A 20,661-nucleotide genomic window follows, 5' to 3' on the forward strand; every position below is an offset into this window, starting at 1 on the left:
GGAAGACGCGCTGGCTAAACAACACACGATCCAACATACAACTTTTGCAGATTCACGGCATCTTGCGGCTCACGCAGGATCTCAACAACAAAAAATGCCGACAAGATCAGGCGCGCGTCTAGGGAGACCGGCCAGGGCCAAAAAGACCGAGGCCCCTGTAGAAATTACCGAAACACCAGCCAGTGCGCTTCGAAATCAAGTTTGCGCCATCTTTCGCGATGCGCAAAGAACCACGGCCACGCATCGAAAGCTGGCGGTCAACCTTCGAAAGATCCAGGAATCATGCTGCTACGAGCCCGTCAGTACGAAGAACCCATCGGAGGATCAATTCGACGAGAAGGCGTTCAACCACGAGTTCATTCGATGCGTGCTGCGCATCATGCCGATGAAGAAGGCGGAGAGTGTTGGCGAGAAGTTGATCCGATTCATTGGGCTTTTCCTGCGGCATGCTTCGGATAAGGATAACGAACTTTTGGATGAGGCCGATGTCGACACGAGCTTGATGCCCGAAACCCCAAGCACACGGCTTTCTTCAGAGGTCCTCCGAACTGCGCAGTCCTTGATGCAGGCCAAGGACAAGTACGTGCGGTTTAGATCAACACAGCTTGTCTCTCACATCATCAACTCTCTTGAAGCCATCGACGACGATTTGTTCCAAAATCTCCGCAACAACCTGTTGAAACGAATTCGAGACAAGGAGGCCATGGTCCGCGTTCAGGCGGTGCTGGGCCTTGGTCGACTGGCGGGAAACCAACCCGAAGACGACGGCAAATCAGACGACAGCGACAACCCGTCTACCGGCCTCTTGGATAAACTCCTAGACGTCTTACAAAACGATTCAAGCGCCGACGTCCGACGATCACTTCTTGTGAACCTCCCGATCCTACCCGCCACGCTCCCATACCTGCTCGAGCGTGCAAGAGATCAGGACGCCGCCACTCGAAGGGCAGTCTACTCTCGTCTTCTGCCAGCTCTGGGAGACTTCCGTCATTTGTCGCTATCAATGAGAGAAAAACTCCTCCGATGGGGTCTTCGTGATCGAGATGACAACGTACGGAAGGCGGCAGGAAGACTTTTCCGGGAGCGCTGGATTGCAGACTGTGCTGGCGTACCGCCAACAGAGGAGGCTCCACCAAACTTTGAAGGTTTGTTGGAACTTTTGGAGCGAATCGACGTCATCAACTCGGGAGTTGAGAATGGAGTGGCCCTTGAAGCAATGAACGGCTTTTGGGAAGGTCGTCCAGATTATCGCGAGGCTGTGGTCTTGGACGACAGGTTCTGGGAGACTCTGTCTGCCGAGTCTGTCTTTATGGCCAGAAGTTTCAATGATTTCTGCCGTAGCGAAGGCAATGGTCGATACGAGGCCCTGGTAGAGGAGAAGCTCCCAGAAGTCACCAAGCTGGCTTTCTTCCTGGAGCGCTATTTGAAGGTCCTGGTGGATGCCATCAAAAGAGTGGCAAACCTTGAGGAGGAAGACGATGAAGAGGATACCGTTGAGCAGGAATTCATCATCGAACAGATGCTCCACATAGCATTGACTCTTGATTACTCTGACGAGGTCGGCCGAAGGAAAATGTTTACACTGCTTCGCCAGTCCCTAGCCATCCCAGAACTCCCAGATGAGGTAACAAAACTTACCATGGAAGCTCTTCGGTACATTTGCGCTCCGGATGCTGCTGGAGAGCGAGAGTTCTGCAGTATTGTCCTCGAAGCCGTTGCCGATGTGCACGATACAATTGTGGATGAGGATGTCCCTGGAGAAGACGATGACAGCTTCGTCTCTGCCAAATCAGACCTTAGGAGCCGGGAAAACACTCCCGCCCCTGATTCCAAAAAGGAAACTGAGCTGACTGAGGAGGAAGCTCAAGAAAAGGCAGTGAGGGAGATTATCATCAACTTGAAATGTCTTCACATTGTTCAATGCATGCTTACACACGTCACTGGAAACCTTAAGGACAATACAGACTTGGTGTCCATGTTGAATAACCTGGTAGTTCCAGCCGTACGAAGCCACGAGGCACCCGTTCGCGAAAGAGGACTTCTCTGCCTGGGACTGTGTGCCCTTCTGGACCGCTCGTTGGCCGAAGAAAACCTGGGGCTCTTTATCCACTTCTTCACCAAGGGACACACAGCCTTGCAGATCACTGCCCTACATATCTTGACGGACATCTTGAACGTCCATGGATCTCAGCTGCTTGACTCGACTCCAGCTGTGATCAAGGTATACGTCAAGGCAGTCAAAGGCGGTGGCAGGTCCTCCGAGGTGCAAGCCGCAGCTACTATAGCAGCATCCAAACTGCTCCTGGGCCGCGTCATTTCCGACGAAGAGGTTTGCGAAGAGCTGCTCAAGTCCCTAGTGATTGCCTACTTTGATCCCGCGTCCTCTACCAACCAGACAGTTCGACAAGCCCTCAACTACTTCTTGCCAGTATTCTGCTTCTCTCGTTTAGAGAATCAGAATCTCATGAGAAAGGTTTCCCTGGTGGCGTTGCATTCTTTGCTCAACCTGCGTGAGGGTCTGGAGGATGACGATGTCGATGTTGAGGAGGACATGGTTAGCATGACGACTATTGGTGCTTGTTTGGCGGACTGGACCGACCCGCGGAAATGCTACAGCCCAGAAATTCTTCTTGACGGGGAGAAGAAGGGTGTCAATGGTGATGTGCATCTTGACTTTGCCTGTGATATTCTAGAAAGGCTTCGTGCAAGCATTAGCAGTAAGTTTGACTCTCTACACATCGATATTCAAAGAACCTTGGCTAACAAACTTGATAGAAGCCGAAAAGAAGCTGGTTGCTGGCCTTCTTGGAAAACTCTACGTATCACCCAACTCTACTGAAGAGAAGCTCCGAGAAACCTACGAGACTATTTCTGAAGCTGTTGAAGAGGGCCTCGTCACTGATACCACCGGCCGCAACGCGCTGTACAAGATCCACGTCAGCCTTGGCAAGATTGTCAATAGTTTGGATGAACAGCGCCCAGCGCATAGTCGTACCAGCCGCAGCGTATCAGTCGCCGTAGATCGACAATCGCGCGAAAAGTCCGTCGCGTCGAATGTGGAGGAGGACAACGATAACGACAATGACAATGACAATGACAATGACAATGACAATGACAACGACAACGACAATGTCAATGGCAACAAAAGGATTAAGATCGAGGATGACAGCGATGGGAATAGCGACGAGGGCACTGTCGTGCCGGAGAATTCGAGCAGGGATGAGCTTGTGGAGGATTTGTTGTCTGATGAAGATACCAAGATGGAGGATGTGTAAGGCAGCATCGCGGATGTTTAATGTGTCATGAAATATAGGTATATAAGCAAATTGGTTTAGATGGGTGTGACTCTGGGGATACGATACAATTAGGGGGAATTGGCTACGTAGCTTTATGACTTGAAATAATGCAATTGTCTTCTTTTTCTATATTAAAATATGTAACTGTCTGCAATATGAAGCCTTATTCTGGAAATCAAGTATCGAGAGTCTCATACATAACGTAGGTATCTTCTATACCCAACTCAAGTGCCCACCCAGAACAAAAAGCTCCCAAAGCCAACATTAATCAACAAATGCTGCCCCAGGCTCCACGCCATACAATACAAATACTTTGGCGAAAACACCGTCCAGATGAACAAATGTGTTCTCAGCGCCGTACACGCCGCAATCACAAACGCCACACTCATCGACACGAAAATCGTCAACAAAATGACATGATTCTTAAACGCATCCGTCTTCCCTTCTCTATATTTCTGCAGAAGCAACATATTCGTCGCCGAAGTCCAGAAGATAGGCCCCGCCCAGTTACTGATGAGAGTTAGTGCGCCGACGGCGAAGACGTTGAAGCCGCTGATGCCGTTGTATGCGCTGGAGAGGTCGACGGAGGAGATTGCGTTGGAGCCGCCAAAGGCGAAGAAGGTTGTGTACTGGAGGACGATGGAGGTTGCGGTGATTTCGGCGATGGAGAGGGTTGTTGATTGGAGGGTTTGGAGGATGATGCTGGAGAGGAGGAAGAGGGGGATGTTTGTGGCGCGGGATTGGGTCATTGCGAGGAGGGTGCATAGATGGTGGACTAGTTCGACTGATTTGGTTGATATGTTAGTTGAGAGTGTTTATAGTATGTGGCAAGGGGGTTGGTGGGAGGTTTGAAGACTTACCGGAGGATTGGGAGGCTCGAGGGCCGCCGGTTTTTGCTCGATATATGGCGAAACCGTATAAGACTGCGAGTAGGCCAAATATGATCCTCGCTCTGAAGATGAGAGATGGACCTTGAAAGATGTCGAGGAGGTCGTGAGCAAATCCCACAACCAACTCAGGTGCATCCTCCGCAGTGAAAGCGAGTTTGAAAGTGAACGTTGCCAAGAATACAGCCGGCATCAGAGATGTAGCCAGGATATATGGCAGACCAGATAAGCTCTGCAGAGTCTGGAAAGTCACGACGACATACACCAAAGTGATGAGCGCCCAAAGAATTTCAGGGTTGGGAATGAGGAATGTTTTGACAGTGTCTGGTTCACCGGCGAATTTCTGGCCCGTCTGGTTCCAGCTGCGGATGAGCCTTAGGGCAGCCAAGGCTACTACGTGGTTCGATATCGAAGAGAAACGTGAAGATCTAAGAATAGTCAGTATAATCACGCATAACGGAAGTAATGGTATAGTCAGCGTACCTTTGAACCTCCTTAACACCGAGGTAAGCCAACCATATAGTTGACGTCCAGTACCAGAAATGATGCTCCTCTTCCACATAGCTACTGGCAAACATCATGGGTCCATACGACGCTGCAAGCATGAACAACGGCAACAAAAATCCCGCCTGACAGAACCCTTGCAGACCCAAGCTTGCAACACTGGCAATCACGGCAGCAACCGACAGTCCCTGGCCGAGAGACAATCTCGACATGTCGTAGTTGGACGCCATACTGCTCATCAGATCTTGAGCTTTGCGAATCCAAGCAGACGTAGCCGAGAGCCACGCCTGGTCCACCTCTTTGGCACCAGCCTGTGAAGTGGCCTGTGAATTGATCTTGCGCCACTCGCAGGCCAGTTCATCAACATCCGAAGATGTGGAAACGCACGGGTCGACAGAAGCCCGGAGATCAAAGAGCTCGCTTCCAAACGCCGCCGTGACAATGTTGAGGATCTGTCTCGCGTTGCGAATAAGAATCTGCACCTTATCGCTCGAACTCGGCCAAAAGGGCAAAAACTCCGGGATGAACGCCCCAAGGTTATTCTTCGAGATGGGAAATCCCATGAGCGCGGCAAGAGTCGGCGAGATGTCGGATTGCTCAACCATGGAATAGTAGTCGTACTCGTTCTTGGGTTGCGCAGGGGCCGGATATCCGGACGATATTTCCTTGAGCTTCGGCGACAGAAAGACTAAAGCGGGCGATGTTTCTCCAGGGGATGATGCTCCGTGGTTGCCTGCGTCATTCATACCGTGATCGCCGCAGAGAACGAGCAGCGTCGACTGCAGGTGGCTCTTGGTCTCAAGGGCATTGAACAGCTGGTGGACAATGCCATCCATCTCGTGCTGCTTACCAGGCATGTGCGTGCTTCGGGGTCCCGACTTGTGGCCAATATGATCCAGGCCAAGATAGTGTAGAACCATCAAACTCCAGTCATCCTTCTCAAGTTCATCGTTGATGTGTCTCGTCACATTATTGTCCACCTCTGTAAAGTCCTTGAGATACATGTAAGCTAAGGGGGTCACCAATCAGAACGTAACGAGTGAAACCTTACTGCGACGAAAAAGCTAGAGGTTCCGTCGTGGCGGTCAAACGTCTCAGGAAACAGTTTGAGCCACGTATCGTCACCGTACATGAGGAGCTTGCCAGTGTCTTTGGCTTTGAGCTGAGATAGCCATGTGTCTTGGGCAGCCAATGTTGAAGAAGTGTCAGCCTCATCAAAATTGAGAATCAGGTCGACGAAAGAAGGAATCGATCCAGTGGTGATGGCCTTGATTCGAGGCATTGTCACCGTCGGTGATCGAGCATTTGCTGTAAAGGGGATGGCACTGCCATCTCGAATGAGGCTATTGGAATTATGAGAGACTGAGGCCAACAGTTGTGAGTGTACAGAACTAACCGCTGAGTATATTCAAATCCAGACTCCTCAGAGAATACAAAATCGCTAGCATCGCATCTCAGTATAAGTGACAACGCGTCCAGGCGGGTGAGTTTCAACTATACCTCCGCAACGCATCAACCACCATGAATACGAGTCTATCAAAGGGAGCCTTGGGCGGAGGTCCATATTCGAGAGGCTCAAATTCCGCCAGACCAGGAAGAAAAGGCTTATACGGGAAGAATCCAGTGGCAAAAACCAGGATAGACAGCGGTATTAGAAGGTTGGCCGCAGCGAGCAGCAGTGAGCCTGCAAACGACCCATTTCTTGAGGCCACCATGTTGTTATTAAAGGAAAGTCAATCAAAGACAGAAAGAGGCTAGAGAGGCGCCTTGACTTGGGTCAGTGTTCCATTAAGATTATGCACAGTGAAAGCCATATGGAGAGGCGCGTATAAAAGAGAAATTGAGTCTCCCTTTCACCAAGTTGTTGGAGGAAGCTCCAAAACGAAGCCAGTGGGAGTGGAAGAATGATTGGCCAAGGGAGAATCTACAGTGAGAGGATGCTGCGCCACAGGTACAAGGGCGCCATCAAATCCGAACTTTTTTTTTTTTTTTTTGGAGATTGTCATGGGTATCGTCAATTGAGACTGCAGAGCTGATATGTAGGACAATATGTATAATGAGTACTCCGTATAAACGATTAAGAAAACAGAAGCCAAAAAAGAAATGAAACCAGAATTAACAATCAATCAGTTACGCCTTCTTTGGTGCATTTCGAGCAGTCTTCCTCAGTCTGTCGCTGTACTTGGGGAACACAATGCTCGACTTCTTCCTCTTCTTGTTGATGCCCTTCTTGGCGCTAAAGGGTCTGTTTGGCTTCTTTGAGTCGACGTCCATGGCTGCGTTTCACAACATGTTAGCAAGCGTCGGGTCGATCTGGGGACACAGAGGAGAGAGGAGAAAGGAGAGGTAGGACATACAGTTCTCGTCTGCGCCAGCCTGCTCTTCCTTTTCGGGCGCATTGTCGCCATCTATTACCATTCAATGTTAGAGAACCAAAGGAATAGAATAGAGCGCATCTGGTCGAAAACTCACCATCAATCTTCATCTCCGCGGGCTCGGGCTTGGCCTGCTTTGCCAACTCCAGCAGCTTGGCCGAGAGACGCTCTTGTCTTGCAGTCTCAGCCGGGCCGAAGATGGAAGCGGCCTTGCGCTGGTTGTTGAATTTCTTGCTGCTTGATCGAGAACTCTTGGCCATGATTGCGGTATTGCTGGACCCTGTCCGTATATGATTACGTCGTTTGATGTATGGTTGCTTGTCTTCGTCTTCAACTGCGTAGAGAAGAAAGAAAAGTTACGATAACGGCGGGAAAAGATAAGATAAAGCGCCGGTGTGGCGTATCGTCACAAACTGTGGCTAGTGCGCCGGCGATCTTTTTTCGCGTCTCATTTTCACAGCAAAGGCACTCGGTTCTGCCAGCTGCCGCCGCCTGCCCAATGCCCAAAAGTCTTGTGGCGATAGCGTCGAGTTATCAATCATTATCTTAGCACCATGTCCATGCTTGGAAAAAGCGACCGAGGCTGATGGCGAGGACGACGAGGGTGAGGAGAGAGTGAATGTGAAGGACGCCGCTGCATCACCTGCGCGTTCTGCCAAAACCAATCCAAGCCAATCCATCGCAGTCACGCCGTTATAAATCTCGAACTCCCTCTGCCTTGCAGCGCCTTGCCTTGCATCGCTCGCGAAACTGCAGTCAGGCTCCCCATCGCGGCATCTGCCGGCATCGCAGCTGGCCTCACAGCGACTGCCTGCGCCGTCCAGCGGCTAGAATCCGCTCTTCTCTGCTTTGCGACTCTATTTTCCAATCAATCTTTGGTCCTTTGTCATCGTCCTTTGTCCCCAGATTATAGGGTGATTCGACCGCATTCCGATAGAGACGACGTCTGCATCGCTTCACGCTCTCCCCATATCAGCCCAATTCTTCTCTCCTCTCGACTCAACCCCCGACCTCTCCGCACCCGTTGATGCATTTGCAACCCTCTTCATCCCTCGACCTACGATTCGCGCCATCTCGCAACCATGGCATCTCCCAACATGACGTCGATTTCGCGGCATGACGTGAACGCGCTGCTTAGGCAGGTCCAGGGCAATTCTCTGTTCAATAGACAACTCTCATCCATCTGCCAAGTAAATGGGCTTAAGAGCACAGGCGTCAAAGCCGAGCTCCAGCGACGCATCGTACAACGTAGGTCTCCCCTCTCTTCTGCATCGCCCTGATCGCGACACTGTTCGCGTGCTCCTTGGCCCATCTCTGCGGTCACAGCCTCAGGCATCATCTCAGTCCTTGTATGTATGCTAACCTCTGTATCCCTCCCACAGTAATAAACGAAACGGTTACCAGCAACGATGTTGTACGATTCCATCAGATCCGCCACAGCATCCACAGCGCCTTTCAACAGCGAGCGAGTCCTGTCAAGGCCGCGACGGCTAGAAGCAACGGGTCTACAGCACAACCTGGTCTGCCTACTTCCGCGTCATCATCGTCATCCTACGGCACCAGCAGTTATTCTGGGCAACGAGCGTATGGGCAAGTCTCGGCAAACGGGGTGCCGGCTTCTCCTTATGGAACGTATAGCTTCTCGTTCAAGCCGAGCCCTTTCTATTACGTTGAAAGCGCCGTGAGCGTGTTGCGTACCTGTGAAGGCAAGAATCCCTAATCCCCTGTTTCGCTGCTATTACAATCTCGGCTAACCGGTGGCATTCATCTCCAGCAATGGCACAGCATAGGAACTCTGTCACCATCCCATTGAGGTTAAGCGACCACCCCGTTTTGCAGCGATGCAACGAGGATAAATCATACAGAATCATGGTGTTTTGTGCTAGCGACGACAGCGGCGTACAAGACGTTGCGTTCCCACACCAGTCCGAGCTTCGGGTAAATGGCGATGAGATCAAGGCCAACCTCCGAGGTCTCAAGAACAAACCCGGCTCAACGAGGCCAGTCGACATAACCAACGCTCTCCGCCTAAGGGGAAACTACATGAACAACATTGAGTTTACATATGCGCTGACGAACAGGGTAAGTTGAATTGAAAGACCATGAGCTTTACACATATGGCCCCTTTCTTGCGGACTTCTGCTAATATTATTTTGTTCTTGGCAGAAATTCTACCTAATCGTCAACCTTTGCAAGACTACTTCGGTTCCCGAATTGGTGACGACAATATCCAACCGTAGAAAGATTTCTGAAGAATCGGTGATATCTGAGCGTGAGTCTTTCCCGGACGAGGTACTTTCCCAACATATACTAACGTGATTATGGATAGTGAATAAAATAGCACAAGATCCAGATGTTGTAGCGACATCTCAGGTCCTATCCCTGAAATGCCCTCTATCCTACATGAGATTAGAAGTGCCTTGCCGCAGCTTGAGCTGCACACATTTGCAATGCTTTGACGCAACATCCTACTTGCAACTTCAGGAACAAGGTCCACAATGGCTTTGTCCTATATGCAATAAATCTGCGCCGTTCGACCAGCTAGCCGTTGACGGGTGCGTATCATTCTGTTCCAATAATACTCTTGCCATATGCTAACCAGCGTCTAGCTACGTCAAAGCTATTCTGGAAAAGACATCAAAGAGCCTGGAAACCGTGACCATTGAGCCCAACGGCAGGTGGTTTAGCAAACCACCAAAGGAGGAATCATTATCCAGGCCAAATGGGGCAGATCTTGAGGACGACGATGACGACGATGATTTGGAGGTATCCGAAATCAGCATCAGCGGCCGTCGAATAGAAACGCCCAAGAAAAACATGACCTCCTACACAGAGATGAGCTCTGGTGGCAGAGACGGTCACTCGGCCCCGCGAACCGGCTCACATAGCGCCAAACGACCAGCGCCAGCAGTTATCGACCTGACGCTATCGTCTGACGACGAAGAGCCCATCCAGCGGCCGCATAAACGGCAACACACGGGAGGAAGCAGCTATCGCGGCTCGTCGAGTCTCCCGTTCCTGAGCGAATCACCCAGCAACTATCCGTCGTAGGAGAGTGGTCTAGAAGCAGTGAGTACGAGACGTCCGCGGGCAGAGCCTCGCCAGCGAAAGCGTTGGAGGAAGCGATGAGTGTTGTCTATAAAGCGAACCAATATATAAATGATTATACCACGGAGAGTGGTAGAGAGAGGAGAGGAAAGGAGAGGAGAGAGAAGTTTGATTTACCAACTCAGCAGAGGCGTTTAGGGTGTGACGAGGGACAAAAAGGATGATTCCCCTAGGGTCGGTACAAATGCTAGTTTTTGTCTGCTTTTTATTTCCATTATTAAAGGGGGAGGAAAGATGTAAAGTTGTATGACTATCTTAGATTATTAGTTAGCGGCGACTTGCCGATTAGAGGCCGATTTACGAAACTACCTGATACGGACACTTGGTGATTGAGCGTGTCTGTGGTGTATCGTGTAAGTTGTATCATGTAATCTTCGTGTATCCATCACAGCTTATATCAGACAAGTAGCACAGATAATTTCACCATGTCAGGTATCTTCTCTTATAAAATAACATAAATCTTATTAATCAGAACGCATCATGTATTAATACAGATATTAAAAGTGCCCATAAATGCAGCTTATATGCCATCTCCCCAAATCATCCAGCAATTGTATATCTACTTCTACACCCCACCACATCAATCCCACCCCCACACCCAAAACCACCCTTTCCCCAACCCAGTACTAACCCATCCGTACCTGTACCGCAAGCCCATAGTCGATTGCAACTTTACCTCTCACCACCAAACCTCCAAACATCACCAACTCCAGCTTCCTCCCACCTCTTCTTCTCCTCCTCCGCCATTCTTCCACTCTCCTCTCTTCTCCCCCTAAACAAATTAAAATAAAAAAACAGCAAAAATGTCCCTCTCCCCCCCAATGCCCCCCTTCAACTCCACCGACCCAACCGCCTCCTTCCTCTCCTCCTCTGCCCTCGACTTCCTCCTCATCGAGCTCGTCCCGCTCGCTCAGCGCGTAACCTCCCAGCGCGACTTTCCTTCTTCCTCTCCGGCTACTCAGAACCCCGACGGCGTCACATCCTCTTCGCATCATCGCAAATCCGATTCCGCTGCCGCTGCGCATCATCCGCCGGCCGCCGATTCTCCAAAGCGAATAGACGACGAAGAGCACCTCGATGCGGTGCACTTGAGACTCGAGTCGCAGGGCTATCGCGTTGGCCAGGGTCTTGTAGAAAGGTACTTTTTCTCAACAACTACATCCTTCTTTCCTCTTCTCTCATAGGAACTACTCCCGCGCCGTCTCTCCTTTCTCTCCCTCAATCGAATCAATATAGAGACACATAAGCTAACACTCAGCTTTCCTCAGATTCTCCCGCGACCGCCCCCGCTTCAACGACACTCTCGACGTCATAAAGTTCCTCTGCAAAGACCTCTGGTCTCTCGTCTTCGGCAAAAACATTGACAACCTCAAGACAAACCACCGCGTACGTCACACACACACACAACACACTTACAACCCCCAAACAAACAAACAACACGCATCACAGGATCAAAAACTCAGAAACTTAAGAACTCACACATTGCGCGCATAATCTAGGGAGTCTACGTCCTCACCGACAACGCCTTCCGCCCATTCTCCCGCATGAGCACAGAAACCGGCAGCCAAGCTGTCCTCCGCGCACAGCCTGTACGTCACACAAACACACACACATACACAACAGAGCGCAATTACCTGTCCTCTGGCCCAGTCGTCGCGATCCCCCGTTGGTTCGGATAGACGAGTTTTGACTAACTTGCTTTACTTGAATTTGCTTAGTTCCTATGGTTTCCCTGCGGCATCATTCGCGGCGCTCTGGCTGCCCTGGGTATCAGCGCCACCGTCCAAGCCGAGGTCAACGAGCTACCAGCAGCTATATTCCAAATCAAGACCATCGCCGCCAAGCCATAATAACCGAACCGCATTAAAGACAGCATTGCCCGATTCAAATCTACCAAAAGATGGGAGAGCGAAAAGATGATGGGATGACCCCATGTGCGAACTGACGGCGACAAACCCGTCCAATTCTTCTCCCGAATAATCCTCCAACTCAGCCAGGAGCAACTAGCAGTGGACTAATCAATGGGAATGAGAAGCTGTCCCGAAGGGAAAAGGGCTTCGCATGGGGATAGAGATTCTGGGGACAGTTTACAGCCTATGAAAGAAAGCAAATCATCAGCCACCCTGCTTATGCACGCGTATATATTCATTATACCCAGTAGTCATAGCTATTGTCCCTCAAGACCGGCTCCCTCGACACTTGAACAGCTACCAACAGGTTGGATGTTTAGGAGGAAAGTATTTACTTTTGGGGAGGGTTGTGGGCAAAGTCGACGCCCTTCTGAATGTTGCCCTTGAGGCCCTCGACAGCCTTGCCAAGGAGCTCCTTCTCCTTCTCGGTGATCTTCTCAAGAGGGTTGGACACGCTCTCCACACCATTGGGCTAGGCTCAAAGTTAGCAAACACACATCTTTTGGGGGTCAAGCATGGGACGGAAGTGTAAACTTACTCCAAGAGTGACGGGGACGGAGAAGAAGTCGACGCCAGTAGCCTTGGCAACAGCCTCACCTCCGGGCACGCCGGGCAGGTAGACGTAGCTGGGCTCGACGAGACCCTGCTCGCCCTTGACAGCACGAAGCAGCTTCTCGGCAAATCTAAATATATTCGTGTCAATATTTGTGTCTCATGAATAAGTGAATGAAAACAATTGCCAAGTCGAAATCTTACCGGAAGCCAGCATATGCCATGGAGAGAGTGGCAGAACCGGCACCATCCTTGGCCTTGACGACCTCGTCACCACCAAACTGCACACGGTTGACAAGAGCGTCGTACTTGTCGGCAGGGATGTTGACAGCGGGCTGGGCGGCGCTGAAGAGGGGCAGGATGGTCTCGCCAGAGTGGCCACCAACAACGGGGATGGTGAGCTTCTGGGGCTGGGACTCGCCAACAATCTCGGCAACAAAAGTCTCGGCACGGACAACGTCCAGAGTGGTGACACCAAAGAGGCGCTTGGGGTCAAAGACCTTCTTGGCCTTGAGGACCTCGGCGGAAATGGGGACGGTGGAGTTGACGGGGTTGGAGATGACGAGGATGAAGGCCTTGGGGGCAACATCAGCAATGACCTCAATGAGGCCCTTGACGATGCCGGCGTTGATGTTGAAGAGATCGTCACGGGTCATGCCAGGCTTGCCTGTGAGCAATTGCAGCGTTAGCAGCCGGCAACTCGGGATTCAAATCACATGCCGAGGCTTTGAGCCAGCCCCAGCTAGATTTTTGTAGTAGTAGTCATATGAGTTATAGCACGTACGGGGAATACCAGCGGGGATGACGATGATGTCGGCATCCTTGAAAGCGGCCTTTGCGCCGTCATTGGCGGGCAGGTAGCCAGTCACTTTCTATCAAAAACACAGCGGCGTTAGTGAGCTGGAGCTGCAGCGGAAGTCGGGCCAAGGGAAAGCTCGCAAGATGGCTGTCGGCGATGCGGAGAGTCGGGAGACCACGAGGACAATGGAGTTGGAGCTAGGAGCTTACCGCGGGGGAGGAGATGTGAGAAAGGTCGGCAGCAACGCCAGGGGTGTTGACAACATCGTACAGAGCCAGCTCGTCGATGAGAGGGCTGCCCTTGAGGAGGAGGGACAGGGGCTGTAGGATATCGCAAAAAAGATGCGCTGTTAGCTAGATGAAAGCAAAGATGGATCGCAATGGCAATCAGAGTAGAGGAATGCATACCTGTCCAATGCCTCCGGAGGCACCAGCAACAACTATCGCACAAACCGTCAGTATCACGTTTGCCCGCACTCCATTTTCACCTCCTCAATGACGCGAGCTCTTTCAGACAGCTTCACGTCGCCGTGGTGCGGGGTTGAGGGGCAACTTCAGTGCTCGCGCCTCTAGGACAGTAATAGCCATACCTGCTTTGACCATGGTAGCGGTTATAGGGGAATATGTGGGAGGTATAAAAGGGGAGAAGAAGAAGGCTCAAAAAGAAGATATTCAGAGATGAAAGCTTGGAGAGAAAATAAAAAAGAGAAGGTTAGGAAGATAGATGGAGAGCGGATGGATATACTTTTTGCAAGAGGGAATTGCGTAAGACGGGGAGGAAGGTACCCTTGGGGATGGCTCTTGCACGGCGCAGGGACTCGGCGCGCTATATTCCCTTAACGGCCTCCACTCGCTGCTTTCAGGCGGCCTTTTTTTTTCTCTCTCAGGGAACCTGGAAGGCTAATGGAGGGGTAAAATGGACAGTCGGGAGGGGCCGCCTATTGCCAATGCGTTTTTACTTTACTTTGGAGGCACAGCGTGCTGCTACGGATGGTATTTGCTAGGCCTAGTATCACTGCAGGTAGCTGGTTTGCCTGTGCTGTGCTTTGCTTGTTTCGGCGCCGATGACACGGGGGCCGGCCAATCGGGGTGCAGCAAAGCCAGCCTTACAATGCACATGTATATCTGTTATAACGCCGAATTGGTAACAGCTACGATGATACCATACCATCAGCAACAACAAGAAAACAAGAAAAAGATCGTCCAGCATCTCGAAAATGAACCGCGGCCCCCGTCACATTCCGACCCGGGCTGCAAGGTCCCGAGAATCAAACCACACAAGAGAAGGCTTGTGATTGTGCACGGCTCAAGGGGACGCAGTCGGAAGAGCACCGCTGATTCCGAGGTCTGCCGGGCCGGAGCGGATGGGCGCCAGGTAAGGTAGCCGAGCTCGTGTGAGATCGGAATTGCAAGTGACGTGAATGACTTTTAGTTGTCGGTCTGTGATTGATTAATGCTTATATAATTGTTTACTTGTGTATTTGACATGCTAATAAGTGTTGCCGACTTTGGTTGTTTGATTTGCCGACTTTGGCTTCTTTCCGGGATGATAAGCCGGATGTGCTTCTGGCTCTCTCCCGACGGCACTCGGAGGACATGGATTGCTGGACCAAGTGGCGATACAATGCAATGGCTATTGTAATCATTTAATTGTCATTCCTTACGAGATGATCTCACAATAGCTAAAGAGAGCCGGCAAATATCGACACCCAGAAACACAATTCCAACATCAATCACCATATGCAGTTTCACATTCATCATAAAAGAACCATTGTGCGAGAATCCACTGGAATTGTTTCTCTTCCCTGCGAACCCTCAAAGCGGCAGCCTCATCGGCAACCACAGTAGAAAAGTTTCTTCTTTGTCTCGACAGTTTCGGGATCCAGCTGCAGCTCCGGCCTGTAACAACAACCTCTAAAGGGAGGGTTTTTCTCTTTTTCTTTTAACAAAAAACCAGGCCAAATGTACAGTTGAAAAAGCGGTTTCAGACCCCTACTCCCAGCCCAGCCAACTCCCCCATCACCATCTCCTCAAAAGCCTTTCCATTTTTTCGTCCCGTTCCTCCAATTTAGGACTCGCCAGCGGCAGCAGCCTTGGCCTTCTTGCCTCGCAGCTTGGGCTCGGGGTCGGCCTTGACGGGGAGCTGGGATCGGCGGATGGCAGAGGCACGCTCGATGGCGGCGGCACGGAGGTCAGCGCGGTAGCCGGACTTGGCAACCTGGGCGGCAACGGCCTTGTAGGTCCTACAGCAGTATTTTGGTCAATATAACAAAGGATTCCCCCCCGGTGATATCGTATAATGTCTGGACTTCGACTCACTTGCGGGTGGACTTGCCGCCACCGATGGAGGTCTGGGCAGCAGACTTGCTGGGCTGGTGAGCAGCAGCAGTCTTCTTGCTGGTGACAACAACGCCGCCCTTCTCGCCAGGGGCAATGCCGACAGCCTATCAATTGAATGTTTTAGCAACCACGTATATTCTTTCCCTTATTTATACTCCGAGACCGTGCTCGATCGGAATGTGTCGTACCTTCTCGTTGACGAAACCAGCGTACTATTCCAAACAGTTAGCCCCCCTTCTAGTGCTTTTCGTCTATTCCCATCCAAGAGTTTCCCGTACCTTGCGGCTGTGGACGTTGGTCAGGTTAAGGGGGTCGCGGGAGAACTGAACACCGCCGTTTGAGGCAGCACCAGTCTTGTGGAGGTAGCTGTTGTTGCTTCCTGTCCAATTTCATCATTTTAGCCTCATCGAACATCGTCGTTTTCGAGCTCTCTTCGTTTTTCCAGTATCAAACGAGCCCGTAGGTGAAAATAAAAAACTCACGGACGACCTCCCAGATCAGGTCCGAGGAAATGTTGGGCAGAGTAGCAGCGGCCATTGTGTCGGTTGTCGAGTTGTTGTGATGTTTCGCGACGTTTCGAGGTTCGTTCGTCTTCGCTGCGTGTAAAGAAACACACTCGGCCTGCAAAAAGTGTGGGCTCGCTTAGCTGCCGCATTGCGGTTAGCGCAGCCAGAGCATCGTTATCAGCTCCTTATCGAATCTGTGGGGCGCTCCCTTCCCTTGTGGCTGGTGGCGCCATCAATTTCATCTCACAGGCAAGACAGGCACCCCAAAGCGCCCACATGCGGCGAGCAGGGAGCTTGAATGGATCCCGCACAGCCACTCGCTGCAAGCCGCCATGCAACACGTCAGACGGCAGCTGAGGCCTCACCAAATCCGTTCCCAGTTCCCAATCATTCCTCCAACAAGAGGCTCGTATCAACAGCCAACACCAACAACCAGAGCAACAGCCTAGCCATGAACTGGTTCATCTGCTAGTCGCCGCATCTCAAGGCTCTCTTCTACTAGACTCGACACTATACTGCTTTCCTTTTCTTTCGTTTCCTTCTCCGCAAACACTCCTTAATCAACCAACAAAACTCCATCTCCGACTGAACCGAAACAACACCAAGAATCTCCGTCGTCACCATGGCCTACCTCCTCACCTCCCTCTGCATCTCCCTCGTCGTCCTCGCCACAGCGCTCTTCCTCACCCGATCCTGCTGGCTCCGCCGCCTCCCGGGCTCCGACTACCTCTACTCCCGCCTGCCCTCCACCTTCGCCGGCGACATCGAGGCCGGCCTCTCCAGCAGCACCTTCGACCTCAGCGGCAACGTCGAGGACGGCGACGGCCGCGCCGGCCTGGACGACGAGAGCAAGGCCGAGATCCTCAAGATCATGAAGAAGAGGCGCCTGCCGTTTGACCAGGCGCGCAAGGTCTACATGGAGAACAAGTTCAAGGCCAACGGAATTGGCGCCGACGGACGGCCAAGAGACCCCAAATTTGTCAGCTTCTCATGAAAGCGTTGAGCGACTTACCTATACCAGCGCTGCGTTGTCTGGAGTCTCAAATCATTTTATAAACAATTATCCCTATTCGCCATTTGGAGCATCTTTCGCGGAGCCTTTTCTTTTCTTTTTCTTTTTTTCTTATCTTTTTATCTTTATTCTTCTTTTTATTTTTGGTCCTCTCTTCGTTTCTTTCTCTTTTACCTCTTTTGCTTGTCGCGCTTGGCCGCACACTCATCCATTCATTGTCCTCTCTCAAACTCTTTTTATTCTCTTGTTCCTTTGTCATCTTAAACAAGGCAGAAATTCTGGTGGTCAGAAAATAAGTCAGTGGATGTACGCAATATACGGCCAAACTCCTCAAGACGAGCGTCACTTGGATTTTTTGTTCTTCATTCCTTTGTCCGAGCTGGAGTTTGGGAAAATGCCTTATTATTATTACATCGCCGGGTTATAGACGCCGGTGCATTTGATATCAGTCATCAAATGAAATATACTATAACTTTATCATTCAACAGACATTTTTTTCGTGATCCCATGTCCTCTAAACGCCTCTGCCACCCAAATGCCTGACAAAAACCCAATAGTGAAGCCCCATGATTGCCATGGGATTCCCTCTCATTATCCACCCAATATTTGATAATTATGTACACAGCAGTTAAGAATAAAATATGTGGCGGCAGATTATACAAAATATTCGGCACCAATCAGGCACCTCGCCGTAGCGCGACTTTCAACGTCGCGCCAGAGGGGATGGGACTTTTCATGGTCGTAAAAACGTCGCAAAGAAGGCTTATTGTGCGAGAAAATGTGTGCGCGCACTTATTTGTTCTTCTTGGTCGCCAGGTCAGGGACGTAGGTCCGGTCGTCGGAACCCTCGACCTCCTTGACAGTGGCGTCGACCTCCTTTGCCTCGTCCTTCCACTTCTTCTCGGACATCTTGACCTCCTTCTCGAACATCCAGGCCTCGGGCATCTTGTAGGTTCCGCCCATGCGGTCAAAGGCAGTGAAGAACTGGCCGTAGTTGACCTCGAATCGAGAGTGGTGCAGCGAGTGGCAAGCAGCACCGTTGACAACTGGGTTGTTGGTGAGGTACTCGCCATCGTGGATCATAATGGTCCAGAAGTTGACAAAGACAAAGAGGAAGACGTAGGCCATCTTCTGCAGCGGGAAGATGAAGGGGAAGACGTGGTAAGGGATGGATTGCATGAAGCCGTCGACGGGGTGGAAGGCATGGCTGGCAAAGGGCGTAGGCATGATCCACTTGTGGTGAGGCTTGTGCAGGTACTTGTAGACCCAAGGGTGGTGCAGGTATCGGTGAATCCAGTAGATCCAGAAATCGGTGAAGACGAGGAAGAGGGGGAACTGGAGGATGTTGTACCACATGCCAGGTCCCTCGGAGGTGATGTCGTAGAGCTTGCCGAACCCGCGGACCTCGAGCAGGAAGAGCGGCGCGGTGAGGAGAGACATGAAGGGCATCGACTTGTTGGTCTGGACGATCTCGAGCCAGATCTGGTTCTTGATGTACTTGGGGTGGTTCATGGTGCGCTTGTCAAAGATGAAGACGTAGGACAGGGTGGCGAAGATGAAGTAGACAATAAGACCAAAGATCCTAAAGTCGCGAACGTGTTAGCCAGACTGTCTGCCACCAAGAGGAGCTGTATGTATGCGTGTTGAAAGGGGCTGGGAGCCTGTAATCTGGCGACCGCGTGCCAAAGTCGAGATCCAGAGTAGAGCAGAGTAGAGGCACGTACCATGTAATGAGGTAAAGCGTGACGAACTGGCGCCAGACGTTATCTCGGGGAAGAGAGCTCAGGTACGCAGCGGGATAAGGCTGGACCTGGAAGTACTTGGTCGCGGGCTTGTAAGTCCATGATGAATAGGCCGCCGAAGCATTGGCCGCCGTGGCCTTGGGGAAGTCGTACGGCGCAGGCTGTAGAGGGAACAGCCAGGCGTAGGCGTGGTCGGCGATGAAGGTGTCGGTGAGCTCGAGCACGACATCCATGGTGGGCAAAGCAGAAACCGAAACCGATACCAAAGAGCAACTCAGGAATCAACACAAGGGCGAGAGTTGTGTTGTCGCGGATTCGGAGTTGGCGGGCAGCCCGGTCGAGTTCGCGGCAGCAGGGCCAATTTAAATACTGAGCCTAGACAGGCGACGGTCTGGGGGAGGATAAGGTAGACGAGAGGGAAAAAAAATAAAAACTGGGGCGCAAGTTCAGGGGTGCAACGCGGATCCCGATTGAGCTTCGGCGCAAACGTGGAATTAAGTGAGAAGGTTAGTAGGAGTAGGGGGGAGGGATCGATCAGATAAGTTTCGATTGTCGAGGGTCGCCACTTGTCGTCATGGAGATGCTGCTTGTTGTAGTGGTGGTGACCTCAATTGGGAGAACTGTGAATAGAAGTAGAACAGAGATGGAAGAGGCGAAAGAAGGACCAGCCACTGTTTTCAATCTGGTTTCCAATGCAATGTAATGGCAAACAAATAGAGCCCCGTTCTCTTATTTATATAGCTGGCCCCGTATATCGCAGGATGAGGTGCATCTTTACGCGATTCCGTATCTTCCCTCCCGCAACACTCACACTGCCATTCACGCTCTCTCTGCTCATCAAACTTCTCCCCCCCCTTTCCCGGAGCTGCAACGTCCCGGCGCCAATAGGTGGTCTGATTCACACCACAGAAATGTCCGAACATCTACGGCTCTCCGAGTCCAGCGCATCAAATTGGACCGCCGAGCGGAGCCGAGTGGCCAGAGAGGAGACTGAAATGTGCTGATATAACGGATGGTGCCTGAGACGCGACGTCGATAGGCGGGTTTGCCTTACATAAGCCGCATCCGTTGCGGGGCCCGGCGATCGCATTCGTATCGATAAAGAACACGAACACGACTTCGAGAACTTCAATCTCCATCCTTGCGGCATTCTTCTGCGGCGAATATCCACAAATCCAAATCCTGCTCTCTTTCTCCGTCGCTTCGGATTGGGCAGGCAAATCAGAAGGCAATTCACTGGTCGACAACGAGGGCAGCTTCGGTTTTATCGTCCCAATACTCCGTACTATCAACTTGCCATTCCCACTCACACTGACGCTCTGACCGCTACTACAGTATCGTATATCACAGCCTAACTGATACAATACCAACGACCTTTTGTTCGGCCTCTCTCGGCTGTCAACATATATTACAGTCTTTCGTCGTCGAGTAATTGTAATCAATCTGAGCACGCATTACAGTTCCTCAGCTCGACTGGACAACTTAAACCTCCATCGCATCTTCCCGTCTCGGCGCACTCAAACACTCTTCACCTGATTAGACCACATCATTGCACACACAACCTTACATACTAAGCGTCGTTTTCTATATGCATCACATCCCACTAACAACCAAATAGGCCACAGGCACCA

General features: G+C 51.2%; 9 protein-coding genes across 9 annotated transcripts; 4 read left to right on the forward strand and 5 right to left on the reverse strand.

The window, feature by feature from the left end:
- Positions 1-94: 94 nt before the first annotated feature.
- Positions 95-3,275, forward strand: T069G_10961 (nuclear condensing complex subunit; the record flags this gene model as incomplete). The annotated part of the gene is made up of 3 exons (XM_056178171.1): positions 95-1,100; positions 1,146-2,717; positions 2,776-3,275. The coding sequence occupies 3 exons, from the start codon at positions 95-97 to the stop codon at positions 3,273-3,275; spliced, it is 3,078 nt and encodes a 1,025-aa protein (XP_056024461.1).
- A 245-nt stretch (positions 3,276-3,520) lies between these two features.
- On the reverse strand, positions 3,521-6,402 carry T069G_10962 (type I phosphodiesterase / nucleotide pyrophosphatase domain-containing protein; the record flags this gene model as incomplete). The annotated part of the gene is made up of 7 exons (XM_056178172.1): positions 3,521-4,080; positions 4,157-4,611; positions 4,667-4,778; positions 4,833-5,679; positions 5,739-6,030; positions 6,084-6,128; positions 6,188-6,402. The coding sequence occupies 7 exons, from the start codon at positions 6,400-6,402 to the stop codon at positions 3,521-3,523; spliced, it is 2,526 nt and encodes an 841-aa protein (XP_056024462.1).
- A 415-nt stretch (positions 6,403-6,817) lies between these two features.
- T069G_10963 (uncharacterized protein) lies at positions 6,818-7,322 on the reverse strand (the record flags this gene model as incomplete). Its single annotated transcript, XM_056178173.1, has 2 exons — positions 6,818-6,963; positions 7,160-7,322. 2 exons carry the CDS (start codon positions 7,320-7,322, stop codon positions 6,818-6,820), a joined length of 309 nt encoding a protein of 102 aa, XP_056024463.1.
- Positions 7,323-8,144: 822 nt separating this feature from the next.
- On the forward strand, positions 8,145-10,113 carry T069G_10964 (PINIT domain-containing protein; the record flags this gene model as incomplete). Its single annotated transcript, XM_056178174.1, has 7 exons — positions 8,145-8,310; positions 8,445-8,652; positions 8,701-8,768; positions 8,837-9,144; positions 9,229-9,334; positions 9,392-9,617; positions 9,672-10,113. 7 exons carry the CDS (start codon positions 8,145-8,147, stop codon positions 10,111-10,113), a joined length of 1,524 nt encoding a protein of 507 aa, XP_056024464.1.
- Positions 10,114-10,973: 860 nt separating this feature from the next.
- Positions 10,974-12,020, forward strand: T069G_10965 (transport protein particle (TRAPP) component domain-containing protein; the record flags this gene model as incomplete). The annotated part of the gene is made up of 4 exons (XM_056178175.1): positions 10,974-11,308; positions 11,439-11,556; positions 11,670-11,759; positions 11,889-12,020. 4 exons carry the CDS (start codon positions 10,974-10,976, stop codon positions 12,018-12,020), a joined length of 675 nt encoding a protein of 224 aa, XP_056024465.1.
- A 391-nt stretch (positions 12,021-12,411) lies between these two features.
- On the reverse strand, positions 12,412-14,033 carry T069G_10966 (lactate/malate dehydrogenase, NAD binding domain-containing protein; the record flags this gene model as incomplete). Its single annotated transcript, XM_056178176.1, has 7 exons — positions 12,412-12,552; positions 12,619-12,763; positions 12,837-13,299; positions 13,417-13,504; positions 13,641-13,751; positions 13,839-13,870; positions 14,021-14,033. The coding sequence occupies 7 exons, from the start codon at positions 14,031-14,033 to the stop codon at positions 12,412-12,414; spliced, it is 993 nt and encodes a 330-aa protein (XP_056024466.1).
- A 1,465-nt stretch (positions 14,034-15,498) lies between these two features.
- T069G_10967 (ribosomal l28e protein family domain-containing protein) lies at positions 15,499-16,307 on the reverse strand (the record flags this gene model as incomplete). Its single annotated transcript, XM_056178177.1, has 5 exons — positions 15,499-15,673; positions 15,750-15,874; positions 15,959-15,982; positions 16,049-16,149; positions 16,253-16,307. 5 exons carry the CDS (start codon positions 16,305-16,307, stop codon positions 15,499-15,501), a joined length of 480 nt encoding a protein of 159 aa, XP_056024467.1.
- Positions 16,308-16,898: 591 nt separating this feature from the next.
- T069G_10968 (uncharacterized protein) lies at positions 16,899-17,270 on the forward strand (the record flags this gene model as incomplete). Its single annotated transcript, XM_056178178.1, has 1 exon — positions 16,899-17,270. One exon carries the CDS (start codon positions 16,899-16,901, stop codon positions 17,268-17,270), a length of 372 nt encoding a protein of 123 aa, XP_056024468.1.
- Positions 17,271-18,080: 810 nt separating this feature from the next.
- Positions 18,081-19,263, reverse strand: T069G_10969 (fatty acid hydroxylase superfamily domain-containing protein; the record flags this gene model as incomplete). Its single annotated transcript, XM_056178179.1, has 2 exons — positions 18,081-18,870; positions 19,013-19,263. 2 exons carry the CDS (start codon positions 19,261-19,263, stop codon positions 18,081-18,083), a joined length of 1,041 nt encoding a protein of 346 aa, XP_056024469.1.
- Between the last annotated feature and the right edge of the window lie 1,398 nt (positions 19,264-20,661).

This window comes from Trichoderma breve, assembly GCF_028502605.1.
Source record: "Trichoderma breve strain T069 chromosome 7 map unlocalized scaffold00007, whole genome shotgun sequence".
NCBI classification, from domain to species: Eukaryota; Fungi; Ascomycota; class Sordariomycetes; order Hypocreales; family Hypocreaceae; genus Trichoderma; species Trichoderma breve.